The following is a 19,799-nucleotide window of genomic DNA, read 5'->3' on the forward strand; positions in this document are numbered from 1 at the left end:
CAAAACTGCACCGGCCGGGCTTTAACCTATTAGAGTCTAAACAGCTGCCCCTGTTTTTGCTCGTCCAATCCAAGCCCGTGCGTCCCCGCGAGCTCCACGGATTCCGCGGCTCACAAAAACAAAAAGGCTCGAAGAACCCGTAAGGAAAAGGGAAGCTGTAGGCGTACGGAATCTCAGCCCGACCCAGTAGTCTAAGGGCATTTGTCGAAAGGGCATCCTCATACTTGTAATTCGGCGACGTGGGCTTTCCGTCACATCATGGATCCGGAGCCGCATATGCCCAAAACAAGCGTCATTCCTAGAGCTGTATGCCTTCACTTTCGGAATCCGCGCGCCTGGCGGCCGAGTATGCTAACTACCGGTATCCCACTCTAGTGCCACAACTGTCGGATCCGTAAGGTATTCATAATTCTATGTCCGAGTCCCCTGTCGTCAATAGCCGGCCGAGACCTTCCGGACCTGATCCGTCGCACGCGTTCCGCGCCATCTCCTCCGCGCTCCCATTCGCTTAGCATTCGAATATTCACAATCGCCCAGCTGACGAGTAGGGTTCTAGACACGCTGCAATCGAGAGGTTCCATGTTCCAACTGCATCACATCGAAGATTCCATGCCGCCCGGCAGGGCGACACACTGCACCGCGGCCAACAGTTGAGAGGGCCGAAAGGTACCGGTGACAAATGGCGCCGTAACCGAGTGATTTTGGGTTCGAGCTGACATTTCAGCCGCAGCCTCAGTCCTGGTGCGCCGACAATTCATCAACTGCATGAGAGATTGAAAGCCGTCGAAGAATCTCTCAGGAACCAAAATGACCAGCACGCCAATAGGGCGACATCGATCTCTACGCCAAATACGATCCCGACCATTGAGGATGATGCAGTCTCACATCACTGTCTGTGGGAAGACCACCATGTCTCGTACGAGGGCGAATCTTCATTCAGGCAACAGACTCTACTTGCAAGTCAGATAGAGGAACTTCGACTTGAAGAGGCGCAGAGCCCGGGCGTGATCGACGAGCTTGCAACGTTACGAGGGATATGCCAACGACAAGAGACCCCCGTAGAATCGCGATCGAACCGGAAGATTCGCCAGCCTCATTCAACAAAAGGGGCAGAGTTGCAGCTTCCACCATCCGATTTCGTGATTCGTCTTCTTCGGACTGTGAGCCGTAAGTTGCCGCAAGCTGGCTTTCAATCTCAGCCGAGAAGCTAAGCCATCTTCAAAAGCAGATCACTCCATCTTGTTCCTATTCTACGCAGTCGAAAATCGCATTCAAGTCGAAGAGCTCTGTCGAAGGGTGTACTTCTCTGTAGAGCCAGTGACGATTGGAGAAGTCACCTTGCTAAACGGCTTCTTATCGGTGCTCCTCAGGGACATCGATTTCGAGTTAAATCCCGAATTCAGTCCGGAAGAAGCCAACCGGCTGTACACCATGTGCAACTCCAACTTCAAGGCTGGAGTCGAGACTTATGAAGTCATGGCGGTACCTACATTCGAGCATACTCTCATATTATCCATAGCGGTCAGTAAAGCGCGAGTCTGGTCCGTGTTGTATCTTCGAGACGGTCGACCATGTGAACTGACTCGAGTTTCGGGCATGTAGTGTCTAAAGGCACAGCAGGATGGCAACTTGCCGCTACAATGGAGCCTCATGTCCGCTGCCGCCCGACACGTCCTAGCATTAGGTTATCATCGAAGGGGGAAGTTGGCCGCGTTACCGAACCAAGAAGCGCGGCGGGCACGACGACTCTTCTGGCACGTATACTTTGCAGACCGGGGATTGACCCTCACACAAGGAAAAGCGCCAGTTATACAAGACATTGATGTCGATGTCGAGCCATTCGAAATCATTCAAACGCCGGAGAGGAAGCCCTGGGATACCTCATTCTCCGCCTTCATCGAATTTGGGAGAATACAATGCAAGATCTACGAAAAGCTTTACTCTCCTGCAGCATCCCGCTCTACGGAGGAGGAGAGGCGGGCCATAGCAGTCCATCTTGCAAAGCGCCTATCGACGTGGTATGAATCATGGCGCAGCGTCGACTATTCCCTCGCATACCGAGTAGAACTGTTTCAGTTCACGTTTGATGCGCTCGAGGTCGTTTACTATTCCATTCTAACACTCATACATCGTGGCGCAAGCAGCTCGAATGCAGCCAGCGCCATCACGGAGGAATGCTTCGAGGCAGCTAGGAAAGGCTTGACCGCCCATGCAACCGCATACCCCCGGTCCGCTTCTGGAGGATATGCCTCTCTATTCACTTATGCCGTCTGGTATGCTACTTTTCCTCGTCCCAAAGGTCAAAGACTGTCAGCTAATCCTCGAGTAGGACACAGCTCTATTCCTCATATACGCCATACATTATCACATTTCTCCACTGCATCAGGACCTCGGACGATCAAGACCTAAACCTGATGCGCTCCTCCTTGGAGATCAGCGAGCGCCTAAGTGGCTTGGTGGAATCCTGCAAGAAGCAATATGAATTATGTCGGGCCCTGTACCGCATAGCAGAGGCCTACATCAAGGCGAAGAAGGGTGTCGCATGTACCGCCGTACCGGCTGAGACTACCATCACTCTACCCCTACAACAACCGACGTCTGATAGCTGGCCCTGCTTCGAGTCAAATCTGGAGGCGAACCCGTTCCCGGACCTGCACGTCGATGACTGGAATGGCTCTTACATGGGACAGATGTCATTCACCTTGGAGAACCATCTCGGAAAGGGCGGTCATTAGCTAAGATGATAGCAAACCACCCCAAAACATGTTATGCTTCCCAGGTCGGTTGAGAGATGATTTAATGCCGGAATTTTACCTCATGCAGTGTACAAGACGGCCTCCTCCGATATTGCCTCCGTCGATCAATCTACTCCTACCCAGAGCCCTTCGCAGAATCAGGATGACTATCTAGCTTCTAAAATTCGGTAACATTAGTTGCAGGTCACATAGGTTTGCTAGACATTATCGGGGCCTATCCAGACGAATGGCCAGACTTAAGGGTATGGGCTGGCGGCTCATAGATGATACAGTCATCCCGAATGCTCTAGTTCTAGGCATTCCCGGTGTCGTTCGTCCAGGTGGTCACTAGAATGCCGCCCTGTCCATCTGAAGTGGCCTGCGTCCATGTCGATAAGTAGGCCATAGGGGTAAAATCAGTATTATTAATATTAGCATCAGACCAGGAAGGTCCCAAAAAGAGTTCACCCCCCCGGTGCTGAATTGGGGGCTACATCTCTGGTGCTCATACTGGGATTCGAACTCGGGTACTCGCTAAGCCTGTCGTCGAGTAGGCTGGTTGGCGTAGAATTGAATGTTGACCTCAAACCACTCCACCACCCAGCCAGTTTGACCTGACCCGTCGACCTAGACGGGCGCCTGCTGGCTGGTGACTGGAATGTCGTTGAGGGGGTATATATGGGCTTTCTCCCGTGTATCCAGGTCCTCGTGTGGCTGAAAGATTATCGGATGAAAGTTTGGTGGCTGTGGTCGGCTCTGCCTGGTCCACCAACGCCGGACTACTCCAGACAGTCACGTCTTCATGGAAAGGAAGGCACGTTTAGCGACACATATCTTGTCTCCAGAGAATATACCTTGTGATTGAGGCCAGGCGTGACAGGAGTCATCTAAAGGCGACAACCTCTCAGTTACATGTAGTTCTCAAGCCAAAGTGGTGTGTATCGCGTGCATAACTTAGGCAGGCCAACGCAATGGACTTAGTAGGAAAGCAGCAGAAAATGGGAAGGAGCCTCGAGGGGCAAAAAGTCGTAGGGATTTCTTGTTCAACTTGTTGAAGGGAGTCGGAGTCAACTCCCGCTCCTACGCGCAGTTTTCACCTCAATCAACTATCGGACGGTATCAAAATCGTGCTTATTCGCCCTTGTAATGAATAATATTCATGTCCACCGCCATCTACCCGCCCAGCCCGAACCTGTACATGAGCACTGGCAAGGATGAAGGAGGAGATACTGGGGCTTTGGGAGCCTCAGAATATGCCATACTATCAAAGACGCATGTCAGGATCTCATTGGAGCTCGGAACGATGCCTGCGATGGAACTCATCTCTTGTCTTGGTGATGACTTTGATGTACACTCGCAGCTTCTAGGCAACCGCACTTTCAGCAGTCACGTAATACTTCTTGGCCTCTCACCCAGAGGTTTTGTCCAAGCTTACCCACAAAGTCTTGTCCACTTTTCAAGCGGAGGGAAAAATCAACACCAATTTTGCCCAGAAGCTTCGACTGGACCCGTCTCTTCCTCACTCTTCGCCGTTGGTGGTGCGCAAGGGAGGCGACCTTTTTTGTGGGTTCTAGGTACCAGAAGGGATAAGTCGCCATCTTTATACAGCCAGCTGTTGAAGTATCAGCATAAGAGCTGCGGAAAGCATTCACTGCTTTTACGTACAGACCGTCATTGGAATTTCTCAGTGGTCGATGTGTCATAGCTCTCAGAACTTCACGATCCTATCGGTCTTTATCACAGAGCGCTGACAGGGTGATCTTCGCTTCGCCAGTGACCAAAGAGAAGCCAGGAAGCCCTCCAACTTTGGACCAAGGAACTGCACAGGAATGAAGTAGGTCAGGTCCAGAGAGCATCTTATCAAGACGTCGAGTAGCTGGGCTAGCAAACCTGACTAGCCTCGCATACACGGAAATGAGGAGTATTCTGTCCAGGATCAATTGGGATTCTGAGATGAGACTTTCTGGTGAGAGTAGAAGGTGGATCGAGTTTCAGGAGGCGAGGGTTGTTTGGGAAAAGCCCGCGTCGAAGGTGTATTGACACCTCGGGAATCGCTTGCGTCAAAAGCCTAGGAGACATTTCTTGGGCGGGGTATGACCTCCGCTTATGATGGACGTTCAAGTCATGGCGAAAGTTGCAGAGGTTTCTGACCAAATTTAGCTTGGACTACTCTACTTCGCATCGGCTCTCAATACGGAAATGAGGAAGAGGTAGGTATGAGAACTCAACAGTCTGGTTCAGGAATGGTTATTGAACGATTCTCGTAGTGGTGGCAATCAGAGGGCTAGTTCTACCCGATTTGGTCATGTGGATCATACCGAGGATGCGAAAATCAAGCGATTCGTCAATTGGCCAGACTGAATACGATTTTGCTGTCCTTAAACGCTCATCAACTTCTGTGGTGTTGATCTCGACATGTCTCCCGGGTTAAATGTAACCCATGTCAGAATTTCCCCTTCCACAAGACGTCTGCGTCTTCCGCGTATAGGCATTGCACCTAGTCATTGAACCTCAGATCCGATTCTGGGGATGCGGGGTATGACCCATGCCCACAGTTAGGTAGGCCACAACACATTACACTAATGGTTGAAGGTAAATTGTCGTGACTTCAATCACCCCGTAAACTCGGCATAGTAAGTGCTTATCATATCTATTTATGATCATTCCTCCACATTGAGCCATCTTAAGCGCTTATGATAGCACTCGCTAGGAGACATATAAGAATGTATAAATTCAGATCGCAAGTATAGTATTGCGTCCTCGAGCTAACAATCAAACATTGTTACCCATAGCAAAAATGGGTCGATTACAAGTCTTCTACTTGTTAATATTCACTTTGGTCCTCTTTGGAAATATCGAAGCTCAAGCAACTACGGCCAATGACTTGACAAAGTTGCCTCAGTTTCCCCACAAGCCTCGGACGTTCATTCTGACGGATATTCGTAATGAGCCTGATGACCAGATGTCTATGGTTCGCTATTTGACTTACTCAAACGAGTTCGATACCAAGGGTCTGGTTGCCACAACTTCCGTTAGCTTGCCGAACGAAACACACCCAGAGGCTATCGGGCTTATTATTAAAGCATATGGCGAAGTGGTGTCCAATCTAAATCAGCATGTGCACCCCAACGCAACCTTCAGTCCCGCCGAAGAACTTCTGGAACTTGTCAGATCAGGCCCAGAGGTAAATGGCCAACCCCCGGACTGGCAATTGTAATCACCTTTCATTGACTTGTCTTCTTTAGGTTTACGGCCGACAGGCTCTCGATGAGCCGTTGAGCGATGGCGCAAGACTCCTTGTCGAAGCGCTTGAAGCGGACGTTGATCCATTGTTTGTCTCCATTTGGGGCGGAGCCAACACCCTCGCGCAGGCCTTACAATTCATCAGCGCAGAACGAACTCCCAGTGAAGCAGCCGAGCTTCGTTCCAGGCTTCGGGTCTACTCGATTTCGGACCAGGACGATTGCGGCCCATGGATTCGGGCTAACTGGCCAGACATCACGTACATCGTCAACGTCCACGGCTTTCGCGAATTTCAAGCGTCCACATGGAGCGGCATAAACGGCGCAGATAACGGTGCTTCTGATGTGACAAAAACACAAGACGATTGGTTGACTCCCAACATCCGCATCGGCCCTCTGGGTCAGGTGTATCCCAAGATCATCTACGGCATGGAGGGCGACTCGCCCAGCTTCATGTGGCTGATTCAAAACGGCCTCAATAGCGCCGGGCGCCCGGAGTGGGGTGGCTGGGGTGGTCGGTACAGCCGTGTAACGGAGGCTACGGACATCAATGAATATGGCACATCCATGGATACAGCAGTCTCTGTGTCTGGCCTGAATCATCAAAGTCCAGGCGCCACTGTTTGGCGGTGGCGAGACGCTTACCAAGACGACTTTGCTGCGCGAATGCAGTGGACAGTCACGGATCGATTTGAAGACGCAACTCACCCGCCCAAAATCAACGTGAACGGCTCCGTCGGTCTTGATGCTATGGAGGTTGTTCTGCCGTCCAAAGACACAATCATTCTGGATGCCAGCGCGACCTACGACCCTGATCACCCCGAAGACCCGACCCACCTCGAGTTCGAGTGGTATGCCTACACGGAAGCCTCCGTTGCCTGGGCTAGTGGATATCTCGAGGGGCTCATCGAAATTCACCCTCTATCACCGCCATCTGGTACGACCGGTTATCTCGAGTTCAACGATGCGGGGTTCCGGAATGTCACGACTGGCCCGAGGGTCCAGATCACGAACAATGTGCCAAGCATCTCGCGGCTCGAGGGAGCATTATGGCATGTTATTCTCCAGGTGAATAACAAGAAAGGTCAACACCCGGTTCGCAGGTACAAGCGAATTTTGATTCAAGACTCGGATAGCAAGAAGTGAGTGGAGAGAAGAGAGCTTCCATGCTATGGTCTGTAGGCTAAGCAAGACATTATGTTCAATCCCTCGGGCCACGGATGATGGCGCGGATCAGGGTACCCCGTAAGCAGAGATTACATATAATTTGGAACTCATCTCCCAATCACAGTGTCATTCTTCCCGAAATCTTCTCTAATTCTACAAATTCTGTGAAAGTAAGATTGCGTGTGGATTTCTATCTCTCTCCGAGTGATCCCTGGTCTATTGAGGGCTCCTACAAGGCTCTCAGACTCTAGCAGAGAGATCGAACTGTCTATCTTGGTTCAGCCACCGCATATCCAACAAGAATCTGGAACAGTTCATCGACTTTCCTGCGGCGTGGCAGCCTGATCCTCTCCTTCGAATCCCCCTTGCCTGAGATAATTATCCACCAACGCAGCCTCAGTCCGACTCCGAATCTCGTCCAGCGCCGGCTGAGCAGTCAGCCAACTAGCCACAAGCATGCTCTTCATCTGCCACGTCGAGCTGAATCGTCTGGCATTGTACCAATCAAGGTTATGCCGTCCGAGCTCCGGTTTCCAGGGGAAGTTGGCGATCAGGTGGAGGCGCAAGATGGCGGGGTAGGTGTCCAGCTGCAGCAGGGATTCTTTCACGGCAACAATGTACCATCTCGTGCTTCCGAGTACGAATCCTAATGAAGAACCGACAATGAAGGGCAGGGCGGCGGTGCCCCAGATGCTGCTTCCCACGATAGCGGCTGAGAGTCCGAGGACAGCGGCTGTCGATGTTCCTGCTAGCATGCTCCGGAGCATGCTGGGATGATGTCAGTTATGAGCGCATGTCATGAGATGTTTGGTGCATACAGAAGACCGGGGCCACTGTTGAAAATCAGCTAAGCTTAAGTATGAGGAGGACTGGCAGAACAAACTTGACGTTGCCCCATCCGCCCAATATCCTCAGCAAGTTGAAGTGAGGTTGCGCATTGGCGGTGTATTCATTGACCTTTAGATACGGTCAGTAGAGCTCTCCTCTCGCAAGCCAGAAAACATAGCCTTACTGCATATTCCTGAACCGACATGTTGATGTACAGTCTGCAAAACCCCGTCGAAATATCGAGACACTGGTAGGATCATCACAGGAGAATGTTGATTGAAAACATCATTGCTTGATCTTAGTTCGGGCCCAGTCTTCTTAGTCAGCTACCTGCCCCATCATGTCATTGGTCAGTGCGGCAAAATATCGGGCACCGGCGCCAGCTCCGTGCATCGGTAGGTCCACCCGGCCGTGCCTCGGCTCCGCTGTTCAGGGCCCGGCATAACCAGTATCTAACCTGCCAAAGTACTAACGTTATTGCCTTGTTGGAGAGTTGATTCGAAATTCATTCGCAGAAGTATTTGGAACGGTAGCCACACAATTATCAGCGTTCTTGCAGATCTGTCGAGTGACACATCAATGACATTGAAGTCCATGTTTAAATTAAGAGTACCTTGGGTAAAGATGATAGTGTGACCGGGCTCATGTAGTAGCCGCATATCTTGAAATCCATGAGACATTGGATCTCCCACTTCATTTGACCAGAACAGAACCTCAGACTCTGCATTCGAAAAGCACGTCGCGTCTAGGACTGGATGATGCCTCACGAAATTAGGCTGTGGACTTGATCAAGATTGGACATACATTGAGTAAGTCCACTGCTAGCCAGGCTCCTCTAATGACGATGATTCCCATTCTGGTTCAAGAGCAAAAGGAGTAGTCACAGCACGCGTAAGCCGCAGAAAGTTGGTGACGACGAGGTCTGATTTCTTTCAGTGTCTAAAGGCTAGAGTGGAGTCAGGCGAGAGGCCTTCTGTGAAGTTGGAGCAGCCACCAGAAGGGGCGCTGTGGCAGAATGCCTACGTGGGTTGTTTCTGCTACTTGCCAAACGCATTTCCGCCTTGCGAGGAAGAGCTAGCTCCATCAACGTTCATGAAATCCGCCTGCGTCGGCGTTCTGGGCGCGGCCGCTGCTGCGGCCCGATCTGCCTCGTTTTCTCTTCTCTCCTCTCTCTTCTGCTTACAAACAACAGTACGCGCCGCCCTTTTCTGTATTCGAATTGCCTCGTAGTACGCATCTCGTCGTTCTTTTTCTAATGCCGAAGGGGCATCTCTGACCAACTTTTTTCTCTTGACTGGGTCGGGCACCCATTGTGCCATCTGTTGGAGGCTTGCGTAGAATATACATTCATTGCATGGGAAATCTCGGGTGACTAGCTCAGGGTCAAGCTCTGGATTGAGGCATACATTTTGGGGGTCGTTGCGGGCGAAATGGCAATGGTCCCGCCGGCACTTCAATCTTCTCCCGCAGCATATCGGCCAGTATACTAAGTTGTAGGGGCACATGCTGAGATATCGACGAGCTTGAGGAGCCAAAAGCGAAGAGACTAAGTGACATAGTAAGCATCGCTACTTTCCACCATTTCCTAGCTGTGTGATGAATCCTAAAGCTTACTAGTATTATGTGTTGAAGCTTAGTTCTTTCGAAGACTTGACTTTGTTTGATGGATGAGGGTGTTGACACGAAATGGGAAGTCAGAATAGTCCTAAGAGCTGTAGTTTTATACCCAGAAGATGAGGCTGTGGGCTTCGTATCACGATTTTTAGATGTTCTGTCCAACGATCTTGTTCAAAAACTGTTCAGCTCAACAATATCCAGCTATCGCTACTGATGGCATTTTATCTTGCTGTACTACAGCCATGCCTTGAAGCCACGCGCATCGACAAGGAGCTGAGTGCTTCGTTCTCCTCATTTCGTTCTCTAAAACGAATGAATGCAAAGGAGCTTCGACTTTGGCACTTCAGGTGTGTCGCAAGAGTGTCCAGTGATTTTCAGTAAGTACTACGAGGCAATTTGACGCTACAAAAGAGGGTTCCTGTAGGCGGGAGGTCAAGAACAGCGTGCATTGTCGACCTTGTTCTCTCTACCCACAAATCTTTACCAAACACTTCTCAGGTAGCACCAATAAAAAGCATGATGGCTAGCTTGCAAGCTCTGGCCAACGCCAGATTTTGTTGCCAGAAGGAACGTTGATTGCCGAACAACGACACCTGCGCAGTGCCCCGCCACCGTTGTCCGGCCCCGCCGAAGCTTCAGCTACCTAGGTACGGAGCGCCGTACCAACAAAGGGGCTGAACCATCGGCCATCCAAGGAGACATGAGGCAATGCGGACTGAATCCAATTGAGATACCGTTTCAAAGCCCGCTGATCTCGTCCAGTCTTTGCGAGATAGGACTTACCGCACTGTAGCTGGAGACACCACACGTCGAAAGCATTCGATCATTGAGCCAGGTACCTTGCAGAACGAAGAGCCTGTGTGCACTCGGCATAAAAGCTGCTTAAACCACCGCTGAAGCCACAGCATTGAGGCGCAACGCCGCAAATGAACAGAGAACAACATTCCTTGACGAACGCCTGATCTTTGGTACCTGCATGCAGGTATACGAGAACCGCTCCTCGTTCCGTTCTTGATGGGCCAAATGGGGCAAACGCAAGCTGAAGCTGACATCGTCCGATCGGTGACGGACTTTTTGGGGATGACCGAAATCATACCGGCTGCAAGACCCCACCATCGGTGCTTTCCCCAACCCGCGTCGGTCCCGAGCCTGCATTTTGCCCGACTAATCCTCCTAAGTCTTCCTACGTCAGCTTCAGCAACCCTTTTTAAACTACCATCGCCCTGCAGCATTCCATAGCGTAGCTTAGCTAGCAGTGTTTTATTTACATCATTTTGCATCAGTGCACACCTGCATATCGTCTCTACACAAATCATCTTTTGTCAATTGAAGAATGGCATCAGTACCATTACGCCGTGTGCGACCGGCGACCATTGCGGCTACCTTCGCAGCTGGGGGCATTGGCCTGGCGGCGTACTCGAGGCTGTTTGTGAACAGCGCGTCTGCCGAGTCTGGAGCGCCGCCAAAGGTGTTTGGGGCGGGGCCTGCGTTTGTGTCGCTTGCGTTGGAGAGCTCGGAGGATGTGAACCACAACACCAAGCGCTTGCGCTTCAAGTTACCACAGAGAGAGGCGGTCAGCGGTCTTTCATTGACGTGTGAGTGTTTGCGGTCACCTGAGCTTCAAGGAAAGAAAGTTGCTGATATCCGAGAACAGCTGCTGTCCTGACCATGTCATGGCCTGAGGGCAGGTGGCTCCCCGTCGCGAGGCCTTACACGCCCGTGCAACCCCTCGGTAAGAACAGGAACAATCCCCCAAAGGCCATCCATTGCACTCCGGGTACGAACAGCTACTGACCAAACAAAAAGATGACGCCGGCTATCTCGAGCTGATGGTAAAGAAGTACCCAGACGGCAAGCAAAGCACACACATCCACTCCCTCACACCAGGCCAAAAGCTCCTCTTCGCCCTCGCCATCAAAGGCCATCAATGGAAGCCCAACACCTACAGCCACATCACCCTCATCGCCGGCGGTGCAGGCATCACACCAATCTACCAGCTCGCGCAGGGCATCCTCCGCAACCCCGAAGACAAGACCGCCATTACGCTCGTCTTTGGCGTCAACTCGGACCAGGACGTGCTCTTAAAGCAGGAGTTCGAGCAATTTGAGAAGGAGTTCCCCGGCAGGTTCAAGGCCGTGTACACGGTTAGCCACCCCGTGGCGAATTCGCCGTACCGGAAGGGATATGTGACGAAGCAGTTGTTGGAGGAGGTCGGGGTTGCGCCGAAGAAGGAGGATACAAAGGTGTTTGTGTGCGGTCCGCCGGCGATGGAGGCGGCTCTTGTGGGGAAGAGGAGTGCGCCGGGGGTGTTGCAGCAGTTGGGGTATCGGAAGGATCAAATTCATCAGTTCTAGAGAGTTAATTTCTGGCTTCACCTAGATGTACGTTACAGAAGGCTTGAGGGAAGATAAACCCAGACCAGCTCTTCCTTCCTAAACGTCACGATTTTCGCGCGAACTGAGAAAAGAAATACGGAACCAGGCTTCGGAAACAGGACTGGAGACAAAGAGATCGCTGGGCCACCGGGGGGACTAATTGCGAGAGCGAAAAAGGCTACGTATAGTCTAAACTGAGCTCGACCTTCAACAATTCAAATGACCCGCCTTGCTAGCTCAATCGGTAGAGCGTGAGACTCTTAATCTCAAGGTTGCGGGTTCGACCCCCGCGTGAGGCTCAAATCCTCACCGCGATTGGCAAAGCCACTCTCCGGGTTATTCTTTTTGCGTTTTTACCTTGTCCCTTCAAGCGGACTCATCTTTGCACCGCGGCGGCTTGAAACTGTCTTCTTCTTCGCTGCCAGAAGACTTTTTGGGGGAAGAGATTTCACCAATGTGTAGAGAAAGTGGAGAAGTTTTTAGCGTCAGTAATCATTGCGGCATTCATTGCCCGCATCTACAAGTGTTTAGGTGAGCTGGTCATACGCTATGAGTTGCTCAGCTTGAATCGATTGATATCGCTCCCTGTCAATCTTGCTAGGCTTTGAATGTGCACTCCATGAAGGAGGATCCTTGTTTACCCGTATGCGTCTTGGATCAGAACTACCGGCCATTCTTCAGTACCCCGTTGCAACATCCATACACAGCCTGCCGAGGATTGCATCACGAGACGCGATAGAAGGTATTGGGAATTCGAGTTCCGTGTATCTCTGCAGTTGCCATTCACGATTTGCCATGCCAATCATCAATCGTAACCGAAGATTTCTATCGTCATGTTGGAGACATTACTTCCCCAGGATTTCTTCAACGACAAACCCCAGCCGCAACCATGATTCGTTGACGTAATGCACGACCCCCACAAAAAAGTTCTCCATCACTCAGCCAACTCCAACCATATCCCTTTCTTTCCACCCACCATTCAACCTCACCATCAAAACCGTAAGCTTCTCGCGCCATCTCGCACAGCTCGATTCATACCGCGACGAGCTGACGAAAGACAAGATGGAACAGTTCGGCCTCTCAGCAGCGCACTCGGGCGCGATAAACCACATCCACGCCATTCACTTCGGGCCCGCTGCCGTGGACATCGTCAGGGAGATTCGGTTGGCTGTTACTGTTGTCGTCATCGGATGGGTTGCTGTCACGGGGGTCAGGACGATTTTCAATCGGGACAGGCGATAAGTGGAGGTGTTCTGGTTGATGAAGGGTGAAGTCAGTGAGACGGGGCCGCAAGGAGGACGCTCGTCGCTGGAGGGTTGAATGTCAGAGGTTGCATCCAATTCAGTATGGTCATATGACCCTCTAGAACAGCTGAAATAGCTGCCATATGTACAGCGATAGGGTATTTGGTCATCTCATACCCTTCCTAGGTATCTGTATCAACAGAAAACCCCACGTCATTGCCACTTTCATCGTGAACTTTTCCACGGTCCCAAAACTCCTCACAAAGTCGTACCGGAAACACCAGCCCAGCTCTCAGAACCTCCGAGCCAAACGTTGCTACGTAGATCAGACTACGCCGGCGGGAAGTGCAAAAACCTCTGACAACACCACGCCCCCGCCCCCGAAGCACACGCCCGCGCCGCGCCAGCGCCCGTGTCGTCTGCCTTCTTCGTCCATCCTTCCGGGCACGCGCCGTCGCAGAAGGCCTGGCATATCTCGGCGTCGGGGTCTGCTGCCAACGAGTCTTTGTGTGTCCCACGTCAGTGATGGATCGCGAGTTCCATTTGTCACATTTTGAACTTTGTGGTGGGATGTGTAGGAGAAGGGGACGGTAGGGGTTTGCTTACCGAGTGGGATGGCTAATGCCATAGCTATGAGGCTCCATAGTACGATCGCGGCGGTCTTCATATTTTCTTGCGGTTGGAAGTTACTGTGATTTGTTGTGGTCGAATCCTTTCATTATGAGGTTGTGGTTACGTGGTCTCGGAAAGCAAAGAATGGATGACAAGTTTGTCAGTTGAGTAGTGTTGTTGATATAAGGTATTATCTTCACCCGCCCCCTGATCACAGTGGGAACACGGGACAATCAAAGACGAAAAAAGACTCCTGCGGACAGTAATGTAATTATAGAGTAGACAAAGATAAATAAAGCAGCGCCTCCCTGAAACTCGCATGAGCAAACCAGCGATCTCGGGCTGGCCCGGGCGGACGGGAGGCCCCTTTTCTTTGTTCACGATCCCAGCCTCATCCTTGTTCCGCCAGAGTCTGGCCTCGTCAAGCGCGCTTACTGGCTGAGGTTTACGGCACAGAAAGAACGTCTGAAACTTCGAATACCGCGCGGACGGTTTTTGACTCCCGCGGAACTCGAAGAGTCTATTTGGAGCTGCTGTCACTTTTCCCCCGGGCACCGGTGGACTTCACATTATCATGATCACTGAGCAATGATTGAGTGCAGAGGTCTGAATAAACAGGTGGAATTTTGAAAATGGTTGTAATTGCAAGTCATCTAAACAACTTGCATCTGTGCTAAGAAAGAATGCCTCGTCATGCAACTCGTGAAAGTCCCTCGTCTCAGCTACCAAAATCCTCGTAAATACATGTCCCATGGTTTACCCATCATCCAGTCATGATCCATTCCCAGTCATATCCCATCCCAATTATTTTTTATGTACCCATGTCCACCCACCGAAAAGAGTGTCCGGAACCAGCCCAAGCGACTCTTTTCAAAACGCCAAGATAAAAGCAGACGAACAAATAATTCCAAAAAGCGCAGAAAGCAGAAAACATAACTTAGCAAGCACCGTACCGCACACCGCGCTTGCCCAATTCCTTCCTGCCGACGGGGTCCTCGGGCATGACCCAGCCTCTAGCCCTCTTGGCCTCACGCTTCTCGGCCAACTGCGGCTTGGGCATCCAATCATCCCTAGGCAGCGCCTTGCGTCGGGTACCCTCAGCAGGCGCGCCAATCTCCGTCTTCCAGTGCGCCACGGCACTGCGGCCCTGCTGCTGAGGCGCATCGTCGCCAGCCATCATGCAGAGGCCCCAGAGCGCAAGGCAGGCAGTCAGCGGGATCTCGCCGACCTCGCAGTCGGCATCGTCAGCGACGGCGGCAAGCTGAACCGAGGTAACTTCAAGGTGACCAAAGTGGGGGACGGATTCGCTACCGTTGCGGACGATGACGAGCTCAATCTCTGTGAGGATGAAGCCGTAGCGGCATGAGTGCTCGCGCATGGCGTGGTGCAGGGCGGCGAGGCCACGGAGGTACTCTACGCGCTTGATGTTGCCCTCGACGCGCATGCCGGTGTTGAAGCGGTCAAAGGAGCGGACGAGGCCGACGACGCGGGCGGTAGGCTTGCCGCCAAAGATGGTGGCAGCGGAGGCGGGCTCGCCGGCGGGAGAGGCGGTGAAGAGCAGCTCGGGCTGCTTGGCGGTGGCGGAGGGAGCGGGAGCAGAGAGCTGCATGGGTCTGTGGGAAGAGATGGCGAGCGCAGCATTGAGCTTGGGGAGGTAGTGGGAGGCGTATATGCTGTGAAGAGCGGCTTCGGTCTCTGGGTGGCGGGCAGTCGGGGCCGGGTTGGGGAGGAGAGGTGCCGGGACGGGGCAGTTGAGAAGGGCGGCGGCACCAGGGAGAGAGAGGACGGAGGAGGCGTTGAAGGTTGTCCAGGGACGGATTTGGCGAACGTCCCACCAGAAGTGCTTGGTGTTGGGATCCCGGAGAGGGAACGAGATGGTGCGCACCAGCGAAGGAGCAGGGTTAGATCCGGTGAGGTAAGTCATGAGAGTGGTGCTGGGAGTCGGGTCCGGAGTGGCAGCGGCTGACAGGCTGAGGGGAGATGGCGCACGAGGAGTGTAGGAGGGGAACATGTATGCCTCTGATGGCTGCTGAGGAGCAGGAGAGGGAACGTATGAGGGCATCTGACGGTAGGTCGGGAAGCCGAACTTCTCGAGGGCGACACCCTCAAGACTGCAGGTTGATGCGCGGCGAGATTGCATGTCATCGGCGAAGATGATGGGAGAGCAAAGAAGGGACGAAGGAGTCTGCTCCTCGGGCTGGCTGCAGTAGGTGGAGGGCATGTTCCATATGAGGGTCTCCGGGTTGGTGAAGCTGCGAGTGTGAGCCGGGCGGAAGACGGCGTTGGTGGTGGGGGCCACAGGGGTTGCCCGTCTGGGAACCGGGGCGCGGGGCTTCGGCGATGCCTTCATGCGCTTGGGAGGCGACTCGATGGCTTGGTCCTGGGAGCGGATCTTGGGAAGCAAGAGAGGGCCGTGTTGGCGGATCGGGGGTGAGGCACGAGACGGGGTAGTCATACGTGTGCTCACCGAGTCCGGTGTGGAGTCTGCGGTAGAGATGAAGGAGTAGACGGAACCATTTGAGCGGGAGCGGTTATGGCCTGGGTTGTGGTGGTAGGGGAGGTCGAGGAGAGAAGAGTCGAAGGAGAAGCTCGGCGGCGTGGAAGGCTCGCACGAGGGGAAGATGAAGTCGAAGGACATATCCGCTGCCAGACTGGGAGATGATGTGTTAGTGGGGGTGTAAGTGAGGCGAGAAGCAGGGGGCATCTCATACGTGGACATTGTGACTGTGTGAGTTGGTTGGATTATGGGATTATGAGAGGTGTTTCGTGAGAGAGAGGAGGCCAGCTCCAGGAGTCTTTTTGGCGTTTGAGGATTGCGTTGCGATGGGAAAAGCAGACGGGGGTTGCTGTGAAGCAGGGACGAGGTGGCCGCGTTCAACGAGACCAGGGCGTTCCGAGAGATCTAGGTGTATAGTTTTTGTGTTTTGGTATCCAAATAATGCGAGTTATAGTAAATAAACAATGGTCGATTTGATAACAAGTTTAGACTGAGACGAGGATGAGAGGACGAGAGCGCAAAGGAGACGAGGAGATGAGGAGACGAGATGAGGATGGAGAGAGAAGGGGCCAACAGAAAGGGACAGTAGGCGCGGGAGGGGAGGACATCTTTATCCTCGGGTTTGAGGCTCGTAGCCCAATGGATGTGGTGGTGGTGATGCGGCGCGCGACTGACGGCCGACTGGAGCGAGGGCGTGTGGCCTTCGCCCCGGCCCCAGCCTTGGACTGACCGTAGGTCGTCGGGCCCAAGTCTGGGTCTCTAGCCCCATCAACTGACGGGGGGGAGGGTAGAGCAGCAGCGGTACAACGCAACTGTGGGTTGAGCTGCGCGCATCCGGCTTGAGGGTTTGTAGTCTGTAGATGCCAGGGTCCCTTGGACGGATCGTGGGCCGAGACCAGACGACTGATGAAAAAGATGGATGGATACGTATTCTCAACTACGTAGTTACGGTAAGGTAGTGCGTATCCCATGTTGAGGTGGAGGAAGAGAGAAAGACTGTCGTCTATCGTCTGACCCCGGCACTACACAAAAGGACACAGGATACAGGGTAGCTTGGAGCTACTGCAGAAGGAAGGGAAAAAAAGGGTGGACTCGTCGATGAAATGCTGCATCTTGGGCTGCATACTGGGAATGCAGAAGTGAGGTCGTCGACCCACTACGGCGTTGAGAACTTGAGAGAGCTAGAAATCTGAAACACGGGGCAAAAGTGTGTGAAGGTTAGTCCACTTGGAAGTACATTGGCGCCGCATAGATGCAGAAGAAGAACTTGAAGCTGTTCGTTGAGTTTGGCCGGGTTGGTAAGGTGAGATGGTGAGGTCGTCACTGCCTTCCATTCCAAGAACGTTGAAGGGTACGTATCTTTCAATGTGGATCCCCTTGGAGGCGGAGCCTGCGGGAAGAGTCGCTCGCTTACTTGCGCACTGTCCAAGCCACGTTACGGCTGACCACAAAACAGTGTATATTCGGTTATCCGAAACGGTACGTATAGCAAGACTGACAAGATGCTGTTGACCACTCACCGTCCCCGACAGCTGTCTTGCATCAACTGCTCTTTCCTTGAATCCCTGGGTTTCCACCTTCGTACCTTCCTCACCCCCTGCAAAGCGTCTATGACTCATTTTTAGACACATGGCAGGTTCGGCCGTGCATTAGCTCATCTTTTCTCCACTCTGTTAGCTTTGCTTCCTAGCGTCCCCCACAGCAGAACGGGCGGGAGTGGGACGAACGCAACACAAACATCAACACCACTTTCTTTCACCCTCCTAGGCGTACCTACACTAGGTAGACGCGGTCGTGTGGTGTACGACGATCATTCGACGCGATGTCATGCGTCGTCGTGACATGCGATGCGATGCCATGCCATGCGTCTTTTCGGTCTCGCTCTGGTTTCGCGTCTTGATTGACTTCATCGCGACTCGTCCGCGAGGGCATTCCCAACTCGTCGCCCACACTCCTCGCAAAAGCCATGCCAGCACATCTCGCAGTCTGCACCGCTTCGACAGTCCTATTCAGTCAAGCTTTTCTCGTATACGGATACAGTTCATCAACCGCCTCATTTCCACCACCTGGCCTCCGGGGTCAAGTACCACCACCTAAGCCTCGCTCACCTGAGCACCTTGAGGCTTCGGGTCCCTGAGGTACCCTCTCGCAATCAGATGAGCCGAGCGGCAACTGAGATTACCGGCGGCTGTCGCATCATGCTGTCTCTCCCACTAAGACAACAGAAGCCCTCTCTCGCCTGAGAGGCCCTCTCCCAGTGTTACCATCCGGCGTCAAGGTGCGCGCGGAAATTGGCACCGTACAAGAAAAGAAACAGCCGAACCCCACGTTACTCTTCCCGAAACAGCCGCTCGCTCAGAAAGCCTCCGCTTCCCCATTAACCGCCCGGGCGGCTACGGCTAGCAATGACGACCACCACACTCCACTCCCGATTCCGGACGGCGCTTACAGCCAAATCTCATATCCTCAATCTCGCTGAGCGCTCTCAGCATCATCCGGGAACCGGTGGGCCTCGATATTGGGCTCCAGGAAGAGGCAGCCGCCTTGCTTGATGACCAGTCTCACTCTCTTACACGAAGCCCCTTACCTCCTCACCTTACACACACAAAGGTACGAGAACGACTGACCGACCCTCAGCCTCGACGGCCCCGAGGTCGGGCCTGCTGACAATGACAATGAGGGTTTGGTCCTCAGGTTAGAAACTGGCCATCAGAGCCTGCTGCTACCGTCCGCATGATGCCGTAGCCGCGCATGTCTCGGTGAGGTTGTGAGCGGGCAGTCTAAGCCTCGCAGCACAACCGCCATCTGTAACGTTGATACACTGTAGTACGTCTTGAACGGTGAACCTATTGAGGCGGTCCAACCTCAGTCTACTTCGCGAACCTTCTTCATCGTCGAATTGTAGAAAGCGACGAGGATGCGACAGGCATAATAATCGCCTGCCCAGCTCTGCTCCATGATTCGCATAACGCTTCAAGCACAGCATCCCTCGGCTATCGTCCCCCTCGGCCGATGTAGTACGACTCTACTCCTCACCAGATGAGAAAACAGGAGACACAGCATTGCGCAACAATTGCACAGCCGCACTCCAGCGCTTGATACTACCTCTTCTCTCGAATTCCCCCCTCATCCCCATCATCCCCTCTTCCCCAAGCGCCACACTCAAGATCCAGTCAGCATCCAAAGTCTGCCCTTCGCTTGACCTCTTCCCTCCTTCCCGCTTCGCTCCCGTGGCCCGTGCTCCATCCCCTTCCAAGGGAAGGTAAGGCAGAGTCCGTGCTCCTTCCTTTCTTAGACGCGGTGTCCCTGCTCGGGTCCGTGCCACCCTTTGTCATCCATCGCCCGTTTTCTCCCTCCTCTTGTCCCTCCCCCCCGCCTCGTAATCCCATTGGCTCCCAACCACGCGCGCGCACCACCCAATCTCGACGCGCCGTAGATCCGTCCACGACGCCCACGGTCCGTTCAACCTGCCAGAACTTCAG

The 19,799-nt window shown here is 53.1% G+C and overlaps 8 protein-coding genes across 8 annotated transcripts; 5 read left to right on the plus strand and 3 right to left on the minus strand.

Annotated features, from left to right (window-relative positions):
- Window positions 1-258: 258 nt before the first annotated feature.
- Window positions 259-2,735, plus strand: CABS01_01999 (uncharacterized protein; the record flags this gene model as incomplete). Its single annotated transcript, XM_060535378.1, has 6 exons — window positions 259-306; window positions 731-741; window positions 827-1,167; window positions 1,226-1,521; window positions 1,603-2,273; window positions 2,330-2,735. The coding sequence occupies 6 exons, from the start codon at window positions 259-261 to the stop codon at window positions 2,733-2,735; spliced, it is 1,773 nt and encodes a 590-aa protein (XP_060395683.1).
- A 1,829-nt stretch (window positions 2,736-4,564) lies between these two features.
- Window positions 4,565-4,775, plus strand: CABS01_02000 (cytochrome P450 monooxygenase; the record flags this gene model as incomplete). Its single annotated transcript, XM_060535379.1, has 2 exons — window positions 4,565-4,569; window positions 4,634-4,775. 2 exons carry the CDS (start codon window positions 4,565-4,567, stop codon window positions 4,773-4,775), a joined length of 147 nt encoding a protein of 48 aa, XP_060395684.1.
- A 757-nt stretch (window positions 4,776-5,532) lies between these two features.
- On the plus strand, window positions 5,533-7,123 carry CABS01_02001 (uncharacterized protein; the record flags this gene model as incomplete). The annotated part of the gene is made up of 2 exons (XM_060535380.1): window positions 5,533-5,919; window positions 5,981-7,123. 2 exons carry the CDS (start codon window positions 5,533-5,535, stop codon window positions 7,121-7,123), a joined length of 1,530 nt encoding a protein of 509 aa, XP_060395685.1.
- A 335-nt stretch (window positions 7,124-7,458) lies between these two features.
- On the minus strand, window positions 7,459-8,177 carry CABS01_02002 (uncharacterized protein; the record flags this gene model as incomplete). The annotated part of the gene is made up of 3 exons (XM_060535381.1): window positions 7,459-7,912; window positions 8,028-8,101; window positions 8,157-8,177. 3 exons carry the CDS (start codon window positions 8,175-8,177, stop codon window positions 7,459-7,461), a joined length of 549 nt encoding a protein of 182 aa, XP_060395686.1.
- Window positions 8,178-9,009: 832 nt separating this feature from the next.
- Window positions 9,010-9,477, minus strand: CABS01_02003 (uncharacterized protein; the record flags this gene model as incomplete). Its single annotated transcript, XM_060535382.1, has 1 exon — window positions 9,010-9,477. One exon carries the CDS (start codon window positions 9,475-9,477, stop codon window positions 9,010-9,012), a length of 468 nt encoding a protein of 155 aa, XP_060395687.1.
- A 1,445-nt stretch (window positions 9,478-10,922) lies between these two features.
- CABS01_02004 (oxidoreductase NAD-binding domain-containing protein) lies at window positions 10,923-11,943 on the plus strand (the record flags this gene model as incomplete). The annotated part of the gene is made up of 3 exons (XM_060535383.1): window positions 10,923-11,184; window positions 11,244-11,321; window positions 11,396-11,943. The coding sequence occupies 3 exons, from the start codon at window positions 10,923-10,925 to the stop codon at window positions 11,941-11,943; spliced, it is 888 nt and encodes a 295-aa protein (XP_060395688.1).
- A 1,083-nt stretch (window positions 11,944-13,026) lies between these two features.
- On the plus strand, window positions 13,027-13,206 carry CABS01_02005 (uncharacterized protein; the record flags this gene model as incomplete). Its single annotated transcript, XM_060535384.1, has 1 exon — window positions 13,027-13,206. The coding sequence occupies one exon, from the start codon at window positions 13,027-13,029 to the stop codon at window positions 13,204-13,206; it is 180 nt and encodes a 59-aa protein (XP_060395689.1).
- A 1,551-nt stretch (window positions 13,207-14,757) lies between these two features.
- CABS01_02006 (uncharacterized protein) lies at window positions 14,758-16,539 on the minus strand (the record flags this gene model as incomplete). The annotated part of the gene is made up of 1 exon (XM_060535385.1): window positions 14,758-16,539. One exon carries the CDS (start codon window positions 16,537-16,539, stop codon window positions 14,758-14,760), a length of 1,782 nt encoding a protein of 593 aa, XP_060395690.1.
- Between the last annotated feature and the right edge of the window lie 3,260 nt (window positions 16,540-19,799).

The sequence above is a fragment of the Colletotrichum abscissum genome, assembly GCF_030869225.1.
Source record: "Colletotrichum abscissum strain IMI 504890 chromosome Unknown Scaffold_4.1, whole genome shotgun sequence".
In the NCBI taxonomy this organism is placed as follows: domain Eukaryota; kingdom Fungi; phylum Ascomycota; class Sordariomycetes; order Glomerellales; family Glomerellaceae; genus Colletotrichum; species Colletotrichum abscissum.